At 40.7% G+C, this 19,860-nt stretch overlaps 1 protein-coding gene across 2 annotated transcripts in view; it reads left to right on the forward strand.

Annotated features, from left to right (window-relative positions):
- The first annotated feature begins 1,449 nt into the window (after positions 1 to 1,449).
- tmem94 (transmembrane protein 94) overlaps positions 1,450 to 19,860 on the forward strand; it is an 85,947-nt gene continuing 67,536 nt past the window's right edge. Inside the window, exons 1-2 of one of the 2 annotated variants that reach the window (XM_072373581.1) lie at positions 1,450 to 1,562; positions 3,820 to 4,194. In XM_072373581.1, coding sequence (XP_072229682.1) covers positions 4,171 to 4,194 — 24 coding nt within the window. In that variant the 5' untranslated portion in view covers positions 1,450 to 1,562; positions 3,820 to 4,170. The remainder of the gene's footprint in view (positions 1,563 to 3,819; positions 4,195 to 19,860) is intronic. The other variant, XM_072373582.1, reaches the window with a different exon arrangement.

Genomic DNA, 19,860 nt, shown 5'->3' on the forward strand with positions numbered 1-19,860 from the left:
GCAGACGTCCGTATGGGTGACTGTCAGGTTGTTTGTTCTGCTCATAACATCACAGACTGCACGGATGATGTCTTCAGGGTTGCTGTTACCCTCATTGGTGGGGGAACATAGACCTTGAATGATCTCTAAGGTTCTCCCCTCACTCTGCAAAAAGGTAAGGAGCTTCTCTTCAAAGTTATCAAGCTGAGGCTCTGTGTAAAAGACAGTTTTCCAACCACTTCCTCCACTTATTATCTCAGATGGGATCAATCTCTTCACGACACTCTCATAACACCATCACTGATTGTTGTTGAGGGTGGAACATTTTGCCTCTAACTCTGACTTTTCCCAAGGCTTTGATGGTCCCTGCTGTTTCTTCAACGTCTCCTCTTGAAATATCTTCAGGCACTCCATGTAACAGGAGGGCATGGTTTAAATCTAATGCTTCTCCTTTGCACCAGTTAATTAGCTCACGTTGTGATGGACTGCTTGTTTGGCCTGCCATTTCTGCAATGACTTTACTACTTTTAGTTACTGTTTGCTCGTTACTTTTATACTAATGCTCTAAAGTTGTGGGGTCTAGTTACTTTTACAATGTCTAATTTATTTGACTCTGTATTTTTAAATTCCAGTTTATGTTTAATAAATCCCAGGTGCCTCCATTTATGTAACCCAGGTCCGATGTAGTTCAAATAGAACAGTTGTATTTCCCTACAACAAGCCCAGGCACAGTCTCATTGTATTAACCACTCCAGTTCTATTTTAACTACATGGGACCTGGGTTACATACATATGTGTACACAGGGTGCGATTTGATTTTGATCTACCGGGAGCGAGTTGGTGGCATCACGCTCGCAGAAAGCAGTTTTATTTTGAAGTCCAACTTCTTGTCTGCGTCATCCGCGCCAAAACAAAAGCTTAAATCAAATGGAGAAAAAATGAAAAGAATCCAAAGCAGCATATCGTCATATTTTACAGGACCACAACAAAAAATAGATACTGTTTTCATAGTCTGACATGACTATCTGATTTAACCAATAAAAAAACAAACAAACATCTTGACAGCACTTTGTGGTACTTCATGTTTTCTGTTGAACTGATATCGGGAAATAATTTAAAATTTTAGTTTTATTTGACAAATTTAAAAACAACATTTTGAGAAAATATTTCTGCAAACGCAGTGGTTAAGTTCACGTTCAAAATAGGCCTACATTATGTAGCCTAGTGTAAGGTTTATCTACACAAGAATCAACAGTTTTCACACTGGTAATTTTTCAGAATAAAACGTTTCTCAAAATGACACCCCCCCCCCCCTTTTTTTTCCCCACAAAGTGTGTGTGTGTATATATTACACACATATATTTGGACTTGATGTTTGTAGGCTCTTGCAATAAATACTCCAGGCCAAAGGGTGGCGGTTATGCACAGCATAGTTTGCTACTGCCCTATCATCAACAGGAAAAAAAAGAAACCGCGCTCTCCAATATGGCTGCTCTACTACGAACTCATACAAGCTGTCTATACTTAAATATTTTATTATATACTCTTGAGAAGATGTCAACATTGAACTAGACAACCGAAAGGTGAGTCCTTACAGACATCGCCAATTACATCACTATAAAACGAGATTGTTCGAAGCCTCGCTGTTGTTAGCGTATGCATTTAACATAATGGGAAGGTGGCTTTCAGCTGTTATGCTAGCCAACTTGTCTTGAATTTTTTTTTAATTTTTTTTTTAGCTAGTGCTTGTAATGCGAACATACACGATACAACAAACATGGATTGCGATGTTTCTTTTTTAATATGTCAGAAGCACGTTAACTTGAAGTTCCCACAATCTTTTAATTTTGACTGTGTTATGTGCATTGACATGTTGCACTATTTCAAATCTATAAAGATTGTAAGTAGCGCTAAGTCCTAAACAGCTTTCAAATCTATTTTATGACTATAGCAGATCCACGTTGATTATATTCTTAATAGTTGACTGTGCAGTGTTAATGTTGATATTTTCAGTCAGTTGACTACTTAACAGCCATTCATACTGGCACTTTATACTTCGCTGTCATTTGATGAAACCGACTGTTAATAACTTGACTGCCGCAACGAATAATGTGAAAACAAACAACTTTCTTTGCATTTTTTGCCAACCTTGGTGCATCTTTTCCCTACATTCTCTTATCATACGCTCATAGGATTGTGGGTGATTTGGGAACAGCAAGGTATACAGTGAATCATCCTTGAAATTTCAGAGAATAAAGGATTATGTTCTTCAAGGGATCATTCATATCTGTACAATTCTATTGAGATACTATGATATGGAATCTTGGAAACCTGGCCTTCAAGGATTCTTTCATAACTTTAAAAAGCAACATTTGAGAGGTGCAGCTCAGTTTTTGTCGTGCTTCCCGTGGATTTTTACATTTTTAAATATTCAATAAAACCCTCATCATATTAAGCAAATTTGTCATTCTCTGTATGTTATGGCCCAAAGAGTCAAGTTGTAACATCGCCTTTTTTGGAACCCATTGAGATATGCATCAATGGGAAAAGTATAATTTTTTTTTTTTTTTTCGTGAGCTCCCCACAGTTAATTCAGTTTCATACTTAAATAGAAATCTAATGAAATTATCTAAATAGAAATGATCATGAACAGAACCAATGCTTTTTCTGTAATGAAAATGTATTTATTTAAAGAGGATTGATCTGACAGTCTTACTATGCAGTCAGTGTGTCAGCTAGGTGTCTAGGTCGCATCAGTCAAAAAATATGTCATGAAGAGGAAAAAAAATTAAGTCGCACCGGACTATAAGTCCCATTTATTTCACAAAATCCAAGAACAGACATTAAATCTTGAAAGGCAAATTATTCAGCTACACAATAGCACTTCGGCCCATGGGGATCTCAAACGTGAGGGGGATCTCGTCCATCTTGATGCTAAGATCCGGTGACACGTTGTGTCCAGTTACCTGATTTTTCAATGAACTCACGGAAACTGTTGACTTTGGCTTGGAAGTCTGCTGGCTGTTTCTGACACACGGTTGTCCATACTCTGATAGAGAGGCGTTTGCGTCGCACAAAGCGGTAACACCAAGAAGCCCCGTCTGAAAAGTAATTTGTATTCATCTCCTTGGCAAGTAGCTTGGAGACGTAACTGCACCGTTAACAAGCCTCTTCTGGAAAGTACGTTGTTCAAACACCCACCTGTGGATTCGTTCCTCCAACTCTGGTCATCTTGCTTTCAGCCCGTGATTAGCTTTCTTTGTTTTCTTCATTGCAGTAAGATTAACCTCTGCTTTTCACCAGTCCCTCAAAAGTTTCTCACTCACTCCAAACTTTCTTTCTGCTGCTCAATTACCATTTTCGGCTACATATTTTACCACCTACAGTTTGTAATCTGCTGAATAGGATTTTCTTTCTCAGTAGTCTTTAAGTTAATGTTTCACTTAATTTTTTCAGTGGTACAGGAGCAGCAGATAATTGTCACAAGCCTGTGTTCACAAGAGTGTTCTCTTGCAACTGTAGATGGCAATGTTTGCTCCTTGTTTCATGTCAGTCATTATGAATTAACGTTTAAAAACATGTTCAATTATTTATAATTTGATATATAAGTCACACCTTACTATAAATCGCAGGACCAGCTAAACTATTTGGGGGGGGGACTTATAGTCTTATAGGAAAATACGGTACTTTTCCATACAGCTCTTATGTTTACATTGAGTTTTCTTGCTGACATCATACAAAATAAAAGCATTGATGCTAATTATAAACAGGGTTCATTTAAATGTTAAGTTATCGCGATACCATTATTTTTTTTTCATGTAATTTGTCATTTGTCCACAGACGTCTACATGGTTGCCCTGAAGAGGATCTCTGTGCAGCAATAAATTCTCCAAACAAGAGCACCATATCCCAGAGTGCCCTTCATCTTCGTTGGTGTCTGCAGGTGTCAGTGTGTCCACTGGCTGAGATAGCAGGGCAAGAGGTGTTATCGTGCTGCCTTCTCCAGCTTCTGCTGTCTGTATCTGAGCCACTTAATGTGTAGCCTTGACAGGTGGTGGGTTCAGTGGGATCCGGCTGAGAGTTTTATGTTGGGAGTATCCACGTAACATTTGGAAGTTGCAGGGTGGCACTGACAGGTCTGTGCTAGTTTGCACTGGCCTGTTGAGGAGCAGAGCATGTGGAGTTGTTGCCATGGACACACAGGATAAGAAGCAGGTTAGTTTGGTTGCTGAGTTCAGCATTTGCATATGAGAAGATGGGGTAGCATGTTATTGAAAAGATAAAACCTTCGATATTAATCTGCTCCATAGTTTGTTTGTTTAGTTTTTTTTGGTCATTCTCTCAAGGGAGAAACAGCTTTGTAAAGAAAACTCTATTTATTCCTTAACTACTACTGAAGCCTTTGCTTATCAACCCAGAATGGTGGCTCTGGCTTATTGTCAATTGTCAATATTTTTGATGGCCAAAAAAAATCTAAATTAAAATGGGGAATAACCAATTAAAATCAGTATACACTGAAATCACTGCATAAAAAGCAAAAAAAAAAAAAGCAAGACAAGAAAGAGCAGGCAACTTTGAACTGGTCGTGCCACAAGTAACTTCAATTTTTTTTTATCCTGAGGTCTCAAGACAGGGCTGAAGGCTAGAATTTTGCATTGATTGCATGGTACCTTTACTACAATAATACATTTCAACATTCCATTCTCGTAGGGAATATATGAGAATCTTCCCTTTGAAGAAGATTAGCTTAGATATATTGTGTCAAATGCTTTTTTTGAGATCAATAGATACACCAACTGCAGATTCTTTTTGTTAAAGGAGCTGGTGTCTTCTTCTATTAATTCAAGGACTGCCATTGTTTTGGATCTTTGTGATCTAAATCCATACTGACTTTCAGAAAGTAATTTCTATTTATTAATGAATGTATCCAATCTACCCACAAATCATTTTGCCAAAACTGTGGAATTAGAGAAACGGGCCTATAATTTGTGAAATGTCTGTCCCCAGATTTGTAAAGTGGAATGACTTTTGCAATTTTCATCTTTTATGGAAATTTACCCACTTGAAATGACAGATTACAGATGTCAGTCAGAGGCTGAGTAAATTCCTCAATTACCTTCTTAATTTTTGTCATGTCAATGCCATCAGTCAGTTGACCTTTTTATTTTTACATTTACTGACAATATCCTAAATTTCTTTTTCCCACTGCAGTGAGAAACATTGAGAATTTCTGCTGATTAATGTTTTATTCAGAGCTCCAGCTGTTGTACGATCAGGGATTTATTTTTTTTTGCCAGTTTAGGTCCCACACTTACAAAATATTTTTTGAAATTATGAACCACATCTTTACTGTCCTCAAAATTGTCGTCATTATTTGTAAAAATATTTTTTCTTGATAATATTATTTAATGCATTCCAAATCCCTTTGATAGTTTTCTTATTTCTATCTAATAATTTACTGTAATAATTCTGTTTAGCTATTCTTAAAATAGCAGTTAATTTTTTCTTATATTTTTTTATATTTATTCGATTTATTCTCTACCTCCAATGATCTATGCTTTGTGAAATCTCTATATAGTTTGCATATAAACTTCTGCTGTTGAAATGTATGATTGAGAGTTTGTCTACTTTAACTGTCCTGTTGTATAGAGGCAGCAGTTATCAACAATGTCATTGAAGAAGTTATGATCTGGGTCCACATAATCTTCCATGTCCTGACATTTGTCGTCCGTATAGTTGAATGTTTTCAGTTCCGGGTTATCGGCACTAACAGTCGTAGGAGTTAGCGTTGTGTTCATAAATGATGAGGAAACAGTACCTGCAACTTGTGACATGGTGACAGTGAGTCGTGCGTGATATCATCTGTGATCCAAATTATCCTCAAAGAGTTCAATCGTATTTGTCCAGCTCCGTGATGTCCTGAACAACCAGAACCTTCGCCTCCTCTGGTGTTCCGTTTAACTTCATGAAGACCATACAGTTTGTGGTCCACGTAGACTGGATCTTCTTCTGCTTCCTCAGGAACCGGACCTTCCTCGCAATGTCAGCGTTCTTCTTGGTCAGGTGCTTGTTAATGAAGATGTCTGACCCTTTTAGGAACCTGCCCCGTTTTAGCAGAGCAGATTTGTTTCCGGTTACTAAATCGCATAATAATGGCTGGTTTATCATTGTTACCTCTTCTCTGGAGCGGGTGGCACACTTCCACGTTGTCACAGTCCAGCTTTATCCTCTTGGACAAGAGCAAAGAGGCCACCCCTTCCTCCATGGAGTCAGTCATGCCAGGTGATGGCTCACCAGCTGGACAGGACCCTGCCACCACGCCAGCGTGAGAACGGGGCTGGACTCGCAATCCGGTGATGATTACATAGTTCATCCTGGTATATTGTTCCAAGTCTGCCACTTGGTTTTCCAGAACAGCGATCCGTTTATCCTTTTCATCGTTAAGAAGTCCAAAATCGACTGGAGTCAGATGGCAGAGGTTTCCCCAGAAAGACAACCCAATGATTTCCTGATTTCTTCAAAATCTTCCAAGGCTGGATTCTTCTTTGGTACCATACTGGCAACAGGAAGAAGCTTCTCAGGTCAGGTGCATGCAGATGCCTGTTTGCCCCCCCCCCCCCCCCCCCCCCCAACTTTTCCAATTATCATTAAACTGTTATGATACTATTTTGTTTTAATTTCTATGAAGTGTTGAAAAAATGGTCTGAAAAAATAAGGAAACTTTAAAACCTAAGCTTCAGGCCAAGCGATTCAGGACTGACTATGGGAAGGTGTGGTGGCTTGCATCTCTTGTTACTGCCTTCACAGTTTGTGATCTGGAGGGAACTAGTTTTGTTTGGTACAAGGTCATTGGCTTGATGTTGCTGTGCAGTGCATGTTTGATCACATTGTGATAACCTTAGCTAAACTGTTGCAGTTTGCTTTTACTAGTACTTGGCCTAGCTGGACATGCAAGGACTTTTGACTGAGAAAAATTGACCTGGAGTTTGTTGCTATCGAAGTGTTAACTTCATGTTATAATGACAGTGTTTTCATGACTTTTAAAAGGTTCTCTTCTGATAAGTCTTCTGTTCCAGCAGGGGAAGCATGTTTTAATGCTTGTAGGATAAGGTTAATTTATGTTATGTTATGTTATGATGTTAAACCAGACAGTTTAACATGCATGCCTACTATGTATGCGACCACTGCTGTTTAAATCTGGGACATGTCCACATTTTTCTAGAACTGTGCACACTTTAGGTGCTATGTACTGAGTGCATAAGGTGCTGTTGCTTGTTCTTTTGTGCTTGTTACTATTCAGACAGCAACTTATGTGTTGCTTTGGGATGTGGGGTTACATGGATAGTTGGATAGTTCTAGTGCATTTCCTGTGCAACGGAAACTTGAGGTTCAGTTTAGACATTGGGAATTGCAGGTCTGGAGTTTTGAGCTGAGCGTCAGTGGAGAGATGGTTGATATAACATGACAGTGATTGTGAGTTAAGGTGTATCCAGTTACCGATACGATGTATATAAAAAGTTTGTTGGTCTGGACCACTTCCTGACTGGGATATTCCTTGTCACAAAGGGTAATTTGTCAATGTGGCAGACGGGAGTCACCTCATCACACATTCATCATATGTGACGAAGATTGCAAGAGCATGTCAGCACCCTTGATTACATAATTGTGTTGATTAACATAGCATACAATGATGCATCATGTTGTGTGGATGTTCATTTCAGCTTGAGTCAACAAGCAAGTTTGTTAACGAGCTGTTTAGAGGAAACGACAACTGTCAACTTCAAACTTTCACACAGATGAACCTGTGGTCCTCGAATCACGAAGAGAGTTACTCCCTTTAGCTTTAGTGCCGGTATTGAGAGGTGTGGGAGTAGCCCTAGGTCCCCTGTTGGCACCTGCAGAAAACCACAGGCCTGCAAGAAAAACTTTGCAATCACAAATACATTCTGGTCTATGCACCCCTTGACCAACAGGAGGAAGAGCAGTCGCCCACCAATCGGAAGGTCGGTGGTTCGACTCTGGCTTCCCCAGGATACATGTCGAAGCGTCCTTGGGCAAGACACTGAACCCCACGTTGCTCCCCCAGTGTATCATACCCAGTGTATATGAATGTGTGTGAATGCTTACAAAGCACGTAGTTATATCCTAAGACGTGCTGTATGAATGTGTGTGAGTGGGGTGAATGCGGCATGTAGTGAAGCGCTTTGAGTGGTCAGCTAGACTAGAAAAGCGCTATACAAGTACAAGTCCATTTACCATTTAATCTGAATCCGTTTGCTTTTTGTAAAAATAAATACAAACTTAAAAACCTAATACTTTCAGCTACAGTCATGTAATCATTTTGATTAACTAATACCTTTGACTAACCAGAAAAATGTCTCTTTGTTGCTGGTACATCCTATACAACCAATGAAACTACCAGGGAGAGATTGGACTTTCTTGTAATATCACTTACTAGATGACACGTGAGCTGTAATAAATAGAAGTTGAAGAAGAAACAGCAACAGCACTGGCAGTAGCAAAATAACTGCTTACTAACAGAGCATAGATAAATTATGAAAGCACAGTAATTACAACAATGGAAGAAACTCCTAGCTAATGAACATTCCCATTGTTGCCACCCACAGCCACAAAAATTTAGAATAAAAGCAACAAAGAAAGAGATAAAACTTGAATAGATATTGATGTTGCTTTTCTTTGCTGGAGACCTCTGGCTTTTTCCTGAACATCTTCATGCGCTTAATGATCTTTTCAGCTGTTTTTGAGCATTCGTGAGGCATCAATCAGTTTGAGGGTCTGCCATGGCCACAACCTTCAGACTGCGGAAAAGATTCTCCTAACTTTTAATCCGCCATAGCTGATGATTAGCCAGACCAAGTTTGAAGCCGTTACCATTAAATCTGTAGAAGGAGTTTAATCGTATGCGAGGTGTGGATACATGCATAACAGAGGCAATTTGCATGTTCCAATCAAAATGGCCGAATTCCTGTGGACCTGGCAACATGACGTCAAGAGGCTTTTTTTGTGCGCCTGGGCATGACAAAGGCGTGTACCGAATTTCGTCCACCTGCGCAATAGTAAGTCCCACGTCACAGATATTTATTCATTTTCTAGGGGGAGCTACAGAGCAATTATGACACAACTACAGTAAAACAAAATGGTGCACCAGGCCTGAAGCGCATGACAAAATTGAATTTTGGGGCACGGGAAAGCACCGAAAATTTTTTATCAAAGTGCAAAGAATAATAATGATAAGAATAACGCCTTGAAGAACAATAGGGCTTCGCTGCCTTGCAGCTCGGGCCCTAATTAAAGCTGCAAGCAGTGTTGATCGGGCCCGAGCACATGTGCACGTTGGAGAAGGCGTTGGACGCCGGCGGATGCGCATCGCACAGCTGTTCTTCAAGTGTGGAGCAGGTTGTAAGAAACCCATGTATAAGAAGACATTATGAGCAGTTTTTGAAAATTCATAGGGGCGCCACTTTAGCTCCAGCCACACACGATATTCTTTACATACGTACGGGGTCGTCAGTGTGGACATGTGCTGTTGGTGACAGCACCACCCACAGGAAGCCAGGAACAGAGGACCGGAAGTCCTTCACAAATCCCGCCCATACATTTAACAATCCCGCCACAACAATTTTGTCGGCCTTTTCATGTGATATTTTTCAAAATGCGGAACAAATCCTATATTGAACCAACATTTAACGCGACATTTACGGGACGGGTGACAACCCTACAATAGCAACATGCTAAATTAGGCATAGTTGGCAGCATCTAAGTTATCTTAGCCTAGTATCAAGCTAGCATTAGTGTGAGCTTTAGCATAGGGATCCAAGGGTTTCCTTTTTTGTCTTTTTTTTTTTTTTTTAACGCTACCTTGGTTCAATCTTCTCAGTTCAGAACAATCAAGTGTGACTAAACTAAATAGCTCATTTCGAGGGCTAATCGATTAAAAAAGGAGGAAGTAACCAGATGAAGCAATAAATTTAACTCCAACAATAATCAGTGCTAAGCACCCAGAAAATATTTTAACGTGAAAAAAAAAAATAGATACTGCCCTCACCATGGCACTTTTGATGTGGTTGCCTGTGAAGATATGGAACGAGGAATAAAATATTATAAACCAAGAGATAAAAGCAAAAAGAGGCAGAAAAAGAGAGCTTGAATTAAAAGTTTTAGGAGGAATCGAAAACAATCAACTTGCTGGGTGAATCTATCTCATCTGTTAACGGTACCACGTACAACTCAGAATACAACAGAGACCAGTGTAAACTCCACAAAGTTATCTTTACTTATTAGATCTCTGTCCAATAAGCCACTGTTAGTTAATGACTTCATAAAGTCACACAATTTAGATTTTCTTTTTCTGACAGAAACATGGTTAACAGAAAGCACAAGTGCTACTGTTCTTAATGACCTTGCAATGATGATATGGCTTTCAACCCACAAACGCCATCACACGATCTTAGGCGCCTGGCCACGGACACACCATTTAGACTTTGGAAAATTTAATCACAACTTTTAATCCCCCATGGCTGAAAAGTAATCAGACCAAGTGTGAAACCGTAACCATGAAATCTGTAGGAGGAGCTCGATCATATGCGGGGTGTGGAAACAGAGTGACGTTTCCAACCACCAGCAGGTGGCGCTATAGCTGAGTGTCAGTATGCGCATATGTACGCAGTCAGGGCAGAGTCCAGGGCAAGCCTTTGAAGTTTGGAGAAGATGGGACAATGTATGCACAAGGCAGCTAAGCCCTATTGTAATTCAAGGCGTTATTATTCGGGCCCAAGCTGCAAGGCAGCGAAGTCCTATTGCAGTTCAAGGTATTATTATTATTATTATTATTATTATTATTCTTTGCACTTTGATTGCATTTTTCAGTGCTTTCCCGTGCCCCAAAACTCATCAATTTTGTTTTTCTGTTAATAAATAGTTGTGAAGTGGGGCTTAGTTTCCCGTAGCCAAACGAAATTCGGTACACGTCTTCATCATGCCCAAGCGCACAAAAAAGCCTCTTGGCGTCATGATGCCAGGTCCACAGGAAGTCGGCCATTTTGAGTTGAACATGCAAATTGCTGCCGTTTTGCCTTTTTCCATACCTCGCATATGATCAAACTCCTCTACAGATTTAATGTCAACAGCTTCAAACTTGGCCAGGACGTACGCACGTGCTCGGGCTTGATCATCGCTGCTTGCAACTTTGATTTAATTTTGTTTCCTATTCACTGGAACGCTTCCTGACCTTGATCATTGTCACTGCTTTCTGTCCAAACCTTCCTAGTTAAATACAAATCTGCAGGAGAGGCATTTCTCAACTGGACACCTTTGGATTATCATAATGTGCATATAAATGGCAACATGCTTGCTACTGACCTGGTGTCAAGCTCAAACATGAGCTTCGTTTTTTCCTACGTTAGTGTTCCCATGTAAGTGTTGTGACATGTTAGTAATCAATTCACTCTAATCACGCAGAAGCGAATTGTTAAGGTCCTCCAGGCTTGCACAGTGCCACTTAAAAAGAGTTACGACTCTCTGAGTCTGAAGAAATCAAAGAATGCGGATGTCACGTGGGGCAGGTCACTACTAATAGTCCCAAACGCAGGCAGTACCATTTCCAGTATTTCCAAAGCACGCTCACTGGTAAGTTGATGAAATTATGGCAATTTTTCACATTGTAGTGAATTAGCTTACCCTTCTTTTATTGAGGTAGTCAGAAGTAGTAGTCGGTATGTTATTTCATGTAGCCACTTTAGTTAATATTATTTGTAAAATTGACTATCAGCTTACAGTCTACAGCAGCTGGCATACATAGGCAACACTTTAGTAGGCACCACAGCCAGTTTTAGTAGGCCTTGATTGCATACTAAGTTGTTGTTTTTTTTTTTTTTGTTTTTTTTTTTCTAAATTACTGGTTTAGCAACACTTATTCAGGACTGTTTGTACACCTGGTATTTCTGGTAGTATGCTACCAATTAATCGTAGTGAGCAATCTCAACAGGTGTATTTTACATAATTGTTCCTTCGAATCGGTTTTATGTATTGTGAAGACAGTATATCAGAAACTTTTGATTAGCTCAATAGCATAATCTTGGATGTTTCATTGTAAGAAGAAAGTTTGGTGCATGAAAGACTAATCCATATTTTTCTTTTTGAAAAGCTGACTTGGAAGTATAGGAGACTGCCTGTGATGACCTAGCAAGATGTCTATATAGGATCCAAAAAGCAGCAAGGTATTTATTTTATTGTATTTTCAGAAATAATCATGGAACTGAATCAAAACATTTTAACCCCAAACTCCATAACCTTCATGAAATTAGAATTTTATAAATTTGCATCTTTGAATTCTATGCTTTCATGTGGAGACAAATAAGATAATGGCTTTAATTCAATATTTGTCTAATTGACCACTGTAATACAACATGCTACATTCCCTCATTCACATTAATATTTAAGCATCGCTTTCTCGATGACCAGACCTATGGTAACTGCGGTGGGTTTCTAATTTCATACTTAGTGGACTGTTTAAAATATCAAAATTTTCCTCATCCTTTTTTCTGATGATGTTCTCTTTGTGAATTGAGCAATTACAGGAGTGTAAATTGCATTTGGTGTATTTATGTTTGGCTCTGAATTGCTGCCAAGTCCATTTTACATCACAGAACCCTTAGGCTGATATTACAGTTGCTGTTTCACATCACGTGAGCAAATGTCTCCGTTCTCAGTGTAACGGCTCACATACTTGCCTGTGTAGTACGCGCGCTACCGGAGGATTTCATAAATTATGTTTGTTTGATGGGCTGGTTGTGCACGTGCTCAGAAGATATGCAAGGCATGTTAATGGCAACTGCATTTTAAGCTTTACTCCTTTGTCTTCTGGTCAATACACAGATAAGGCTGGAACAGCTTCAGTCATGTGCAGTAAAGACTTACTACACACAGGTTTCTGTTATTTATTTCTCTAAAGTTGTTTCTGCTGACTTCTGCCCTTACTCTTGAGAAATTGTTACAGCCAGATGTTAGACAGTGAGCCAGGGTAAGACAGTTCTTTTTTAAAAAATTTTATTTAGAAAGGGTTTATTTCTAAACAAACCAAAACTTAGTCATATGTATTTTTTTTAGACTGTAACAAATTCCCTCATCACACTTTCAGCATTGAAAGTGTAAGGATAAAATCATGGTATATAGTAATTTGAAGTATATCTATCCATCCATCATCTGCCGCTTTTCCTGGGACCAGGTCACTGGGGTAACAGCTCGAGCAGAGCAACCCAGACATCCGTGTCCCCGGTCACTTCCTCCAGCTCTTGAGGGGAGGCATTCTCAGGCCAGCCGAGAGACATAGACTCTCCAACGTGTCCTGGGTCTTCCCGGGGTCTCCTCCCAGTTGGACGTGCCTGGAACACCTCAATAGGGAGGCGTCCAGGAGGCATCCTAACCAGATGCCCGAGCCACCTCATCTGACTCCTCTCGATGCGAAGGAGCAGCGGCTGTACTCCGAGCCCCTCCCGGGTGACCGAGCTTCTCACCCTATCTCTAAGTGAGAGCCCAGACACCCTGTGAAGTAAGCCCATTTCGGCCACTTGTATTCGCGATCTCGGTTTTTTTGGTCACTACTGACAGCTCGTGACCATAGGTGAGAGTAGGAACGTAGATTGACTGGTAAATCGAGACCATTGCCTTCTGGCTCAGCTCCTTCTTCACCACTATGGGCCGGTGTAGAGCCTGCATAACTACGGATGCTGCACCGATCCGCCTGTCAATCTCCCGTTCCATTCGTCCCTCACTCGTGAACAAGACCTCGAGATACTTGAACTCCTCCACTTGGAGAAGGATCTTGTTCCCAAATGCATTCCACCCATTTCCGGTTGATGACCATGGTTTCAGATTGGGAGGTGCTGACCCCATCTTTTTAAAGAGGGGTACCACCACCCTGATCTGCCAGTCCAGAGGCACTGTCCCAGATGTCCACGCGATGCTGCAGAGGCGTGTCAGCCAAGACAGCCCTACAACATCCAGAGCCTTGAGGAACTCCAGACGGACCTCATCCACCCTTGGGGCCCTATATTTGAAGCATATTTGCACATAATTGTTGTAATTTTATTTATCAAAATCACCAATTAATTTCCGTCGGATCACTTTTCAGGAATATAAAAAAGGTTGAAAACCCTCCGGTTTCCAGTTCTTCATCTTTATTTGCTCTCCCAAGTCTCACTTCTTGATTATCTGAAATTCCTTGTTTAGGGTTTTTCTTATATTGTCATCATTTTCATTCAGTAGAAGTGTGCATCTTTAATAATTAATTGTATGTCTGGTATCGTTCCTTTTAGGGAGCTTGCCTGTCCACACGATTTTGCCAAGTGGTGGTCACTCTCAGAGGAAACCGCTGAAACGTTGCAGACGATGAATACCTCATTGCTGAGTCAAAGGAAGACACCACATTCCCACAATGTCCAAACAATTTAATCTTGAGGAATTGGAGACATGGCTGCTGACTATCCTATCCAACAATGTAAGGAGAAGTAAAGGTAGTTAAATTTGCTCTGACATATTACTTCATTAGTGATACTAATGCAAAACATCATGCAGCTGAAGGAAACCTCATGACTGTAATTCACTGATACTTAAACAGCAAATTGTCTGTATACTGTTTTCTTAAAATAAAATTTTGTATGACTTTGTTGTCGTAGAATATTTTCATTGGCACTAACAGTACTCGCAGAGTAGAGAAGTAATGTTTTTGCTGTCAACATACAGCAAAAACATTCATACCCTGATGGATACATCAGGAGGCAACGTGGGGTTCAGTGTCTTGCCCAAGGATGCTTCGACATGTAGCCCGGGGAAGCCCGAGTCGAACCACAGACCTTCCGATTGGTGGGCGACTGCTCTTCCTCCTGAGCTACAGCCGCCCCACTTACTGTGCTCTGTGTAATTACACAGTAGAATAAAATGTTTTGTGCAAGACAGTTTGTTACCTTGTTAATTTTGCACTGTTGACAAAACTTTCTTTTGTCAGCCAATATTGTTTTATTTAAACATCTGAGATTAGTCAGGTTAGTGAACTAAATCAGACAGCAGTCCAGTGAACAGTTCTAAATAAAACAGTTTTTGAGAAGAATAATCATGAAATTATAAATTTTAATAACTGATCCTAAATTTCAGGGATTAACAGGAGTCATTTGAATCAGTCAGAACACGTATAAGCAAATGTGTTTCCTCAAAGTCATTTTCACAACTTGGTTTAATTTATTGAGACCAGCTCTCTCGTGTTTAGCTAATTTGCCATCTTATTTCAAGCAAAAGGAGTAGCGTACTTGAATGCCATTTTTCCCAGTTCAGCACAAGCTTTAGGATTGATAGTAGTCAAGTCCATGGAGCTGTGAAATCCTTATTTTGTATAACGATGCTGAGACTAAGGTATTTCCCTCTATGCCTGCACCCTATCTCTACTCTGTCACCTCTGACAGAGTCGGACTAGTGGGTTCCTTCTATGTAGTTTATTGTTAGCTTTTTATATAGCTTGTTATATCTTCATTTGTAAGTTGCTTTGGATAAAAGTGTCTGCTAAATGCATAAACAAAATTTGATTTGTGTAGGACAGTGCACTTCTCACAAAGTATCGAATTTCTGTTTCATGGTGAAGGACTGTCATTTAACAGGAAGCATCTTAAATGAATAATGATTAATATGTAGACTGTGGCATATTGAAAGAATTAAGGAACTACTAACCAAAATTTGAAATATATGTTTTGGAGTGGGTTTATAGTTTATGTAATAGTTAAAAATGTGGCCTGGGTGGGAGGGAGGAGCTCTGAGGGGCCAGACATCTGGCGACGTGGGACCCGGGAATAGAGTCGGTCTGGCACACGACCAGTGACAAGGGAGCCGGTCCGGCGGCCGGCCAGACTTCCGGCGACATGGGAGACTGTATGGCGACCGACCAGACAACCAATGAGGAGGAGGCTGTGTCACTGGTACGACCCTCTTCAGAGCCGAGGTGGAGAGAGGCGAGCCCGCCCGGGCCCCCTCTGGTGAAGACTTGCAGAGAGGCGAGCCCGTCTGGGCCCCCTCTGGCGAAGACGTGGAAAGCCAGGGAGGGAGGGGCTCTGAAGGCTGGCCCAGGAGACGACGGCTGTGGCGATTGTGGAGGCTGCGGCGACTGTGGAGACGGCGACACTGGAGAGGCAAAAGGAGAGATGAAGGTACAGGAAAACATGGCTGATACCGCTGCAGACTCTGAACCAAAAATATCCACCATCGCTGCATGGTGGACTTTTCATGCCCCCTCCCAAATCTCCGCGAATTCCAGCATTCCTCGGACAAGCCTGTGTCAGAAAAAGTCTAGGACGTCGCCAGAAGCTCCCAGTCTCTCCCAAGTGTCGGCTTCCTGTGCCAAGCAGTCGACAAAGGATGCGAATAAACTCTGGAGAGCCTGTTGATCTGGGTCCATGCTGGCAAAATCCTGCTGTCGGAACTGGTGGATGGGGGTTGAGACGTGGTGGAGAGAGGACCCAGATGCAGAATTTCAAAGAAAAACTTGATTTATTTACAAAAAGCGTGGTTAAGCCGGTTATCAACAAATCTAAACTGTGGAGCAAAACAACAAGACGAAGAGGCAAAAACCTTATCTGACCTGACCAAACCTGAAAAACATGAAAATCGTAGCATTAAGTGAGGTGTGGATTTTGCGATGAACTGAGGGAAACCTGGAAAGTAAATACTGTGATGAGGTGATTGGAGATGGGGTGCAGCTGTGAAACAAAGACAGGTGACTTGAGTGAACCTAATGTGGCAAAGGAAAACATAGCAAAAAACTATTGAGTAAAAATAAGCCTGAAAACCAGACATGACAAAAACAAAACTCAAAACATGACATGACACTGCTCAAGAGAGAACACAACCAAGACATTGTCTGTCCTATACCATACAAAATCCATTAACGCTATCATTTTGGTGTTTGTCCCTTCGTGTTATTTGAATGTTTGTGTTATTTGAATGTTATTTGAAGTAGTGGCTCACTATACATTCCCTGTCATTAGCCAAAATCTGTGGCCTTTAAACAAAATGAAGCGGCGTGTCACAATCCCTGTCACTCACTTGGCAAAACAATGATAAATAAAAAAATTATCTCTTTTAGAAGGATTCTAAGTTTTTCTAAAGTATTTGGTGCTGTTTCTACTCTACACTGAGTTGAACAGAGCTTATTCCTTTGAGCCCATTTATACCAGCCGTACCAGGTAATCATCCAAGTGAAATTTGGTGCAGATTACATGTTTATTTGCCAGCTATATGCTCCACCTTATACAAAGTGATGTCCTTTTATAAGCGGGAGGAGCAATGGCTATGACAGAATAATGACTTGTACATCTGTTCAGGGGCTGAATGTTATCCAACAAGTGAAGTGTGCTACAGATTGGACTTGGCATGTGTCAGGAAAAAACACTTGTTTTAGGTGGGCAGGGATAACCACTTCCTGTTTATAAGCAGAATGTTAACTTGTACATCTTCTCAGGAATTGTCTGTCATCCAACAAGTGAAGGCTGGTGCAGAATGGACTTTGAAGTGTAAATCCTGTAAAAACATGGCCACAAATTGAAATTCTCAATTTCAATAAAGTACCATCATGAAAGGCTTCTTTTACTGACCCCCTTTAAGTTAAGAGATTAATCATTGAGAAGTTGTAAGTCATTAGCTAAAAAGTATTACTTCCTGTTGTCAGTGGGCAGAGCAATGGCGTGGTCAGGATATAGACATACAGTTCCGTTTGGGCTACAAAAGAGATTACACCATGTAGATTTGTTGCTGTTCAAATGAGATATGAGCAATTTGCTTTTGTTGTTAGGGCGTGATATCAAAATTTGCCACAGCACCATGGACACATCTTCCAGCAAAAATTTAGTTTTCTTAGGGAAGCTTCATCAACTTGTTTTCTGTCTTCTGACTCCATTTTCAAGTAGGTTTGGTGAATAATGTCAGAGTCCAAAAGCAAAAGATATTACTTCCTGTTGCCAGTGGGTGGCGCTATGAGGGAGACAAAATATTGACATGTACATCTGTTCAGAAACTGTCTTTGATTTTATGTGTGACGTTTCGTGCAGATTGGATGAAAATTATGTCAGCTTAATTTTTCAAGGCAAAACCTCTAGTTTGAGGGGCTGCCACACCCATGAACTAAAACTCTGCCTTTTGATAACTTAATCACAAATATCTTGCGACCATATGAACCAATTTTCAGGCTTCTATGATGAAATCTATGGAAAGAATTTTTTTTAAATGTAATGTGTGTGACATATCAAAACTTCCCAAAATGTCGTGTTTGAACAAAATGACAAACTTCCTGTCAAGTATAGGCTATACCTCCAAGAAGCTTTTTTGTTCATACTGGAATGTTCTATACGCATTATATTGCCAAAAGTATTCACTCACTCTTCCAAATGATTAAGTTCAGGTGTTCCAATCCCTTTCATGGCCATAGGTGTATACATTCAAGCATCTCGGCATGCAGACTGCTTCTACAAACATTTGTGAAAGAATGGGTCTCTCTCAGGAGCTCATTGAATTCCAGTGTGGTACAGTGATAGGATGCCACCTGTGCAACAAGTTCAGTCGTGAAATTTCCTCACAACTAAATATTCCATCGTCAACTATCAGTGGTATTATTACAAAGTGGAAGGGATTGCGAATGACAGAAACTCAGCCACAAAGTGGTAGGCTCCGTGAAATGACAGAGCAGGGTCAGCTGATGCTGAGGCGCATAGTGCGCAGAGGTTGCCAACTTTCTCCAAACTTCCTGTGGCCTTCAGATTAGCTCAAGAACAGTGTTTGGAGAGCTTCATCGAATAGATTTTCGTGGCTGAGCAGCTGCATCCAAGCCATGCATCACCAAGTGCAATGCAAATGGTAAAGCACGTCGCCACTGGACTCTAGAGCAGTGGAGACACGTTCTCTGGAGTGACGAATCACACTTTGTCATCTGGCAATCTGATGGATGATTGTGGGTTAGACCATTGCCGGAAGAATGGTGCTGACTGCATTGTGCCAAGTGTAAAGTTTGGTGGGATTATTATGTGGGCTTGTTTTGGGCTTGGCCCCTTGGTTCTGGTGAAAGGAACTGAATGCTGCAGCATACCAAGAAATTTTGGACAATTTCATGCTCCCAACTTTGTGGAAACAGTTTGGGATGGCCTTTTCCTGTTCCAACATGACTGTGCATCAGTGCACAAAGCAAGGTCCATAAAGACATGGATGGGTGAGTTTGGTGTGTAAGAACTTCACTGGCCTGCACAGACCTGACCTCAACCCGTTAGAAAACTTTTGAGATGAAATAGAGCGGATACTGCGAGCAAGGCCTTCTCGTCCAAAGTCAGGGCCTGACCTCACAAATGGTCAAAAATTCTCATTGGTCAAAAATTCCCAACTCCCCCAACACACTCCTAAACCTTGTGGAAAGCTTGCCCAGAAGTTGAAGCTGTTATAGCTGCAAAGGGTGGGCCAACGTCATCTTAATTTATGGATTAAGATGGGGATATCACTTAAATTCATGTGCATGTAAAGGCAGATGAGCAAATACTTTTGGCAATATAGTATATACTACTGCTGCTGCTGATGATGATAATGATAGTCTTCCCAAACTCACCAGCACTGGATTCTTCAATTTAAGTGTCTGCAATTATTTTCACTTTTTTGGTTGCTATGAGTAGTGACATGCATTGAGAGTCAACCTCAGATTCAGGCAGGAATGAGCTGAATTACTGAAGTATTTTCCATTTTATTGTCTATCCTTTGGGACCCTCCAGAGCATCCCTGGCTCTCACACCCCAGTCACTAGAAATAGTATATTAATAAATAGATATACAGCATCAGTAAATTTAATAT

The sequence above is a fragment of the Leuresthes tenuis genome, unplaced genomic scaffold (genome assembly GCF_036924035.1).
Source record: "Leuresthes tenuis unplaced genomic scaffold, fLeuTen1.0.hap1 SCAF_20, whole genome shotgun sequence".
Lineage (NCBI taxonomy): Eukaryota > Metazoa > Chordata > Actinopteri > Atheriniformes > Atherinopsidae > Leuresthes > Leuresthes tenuis.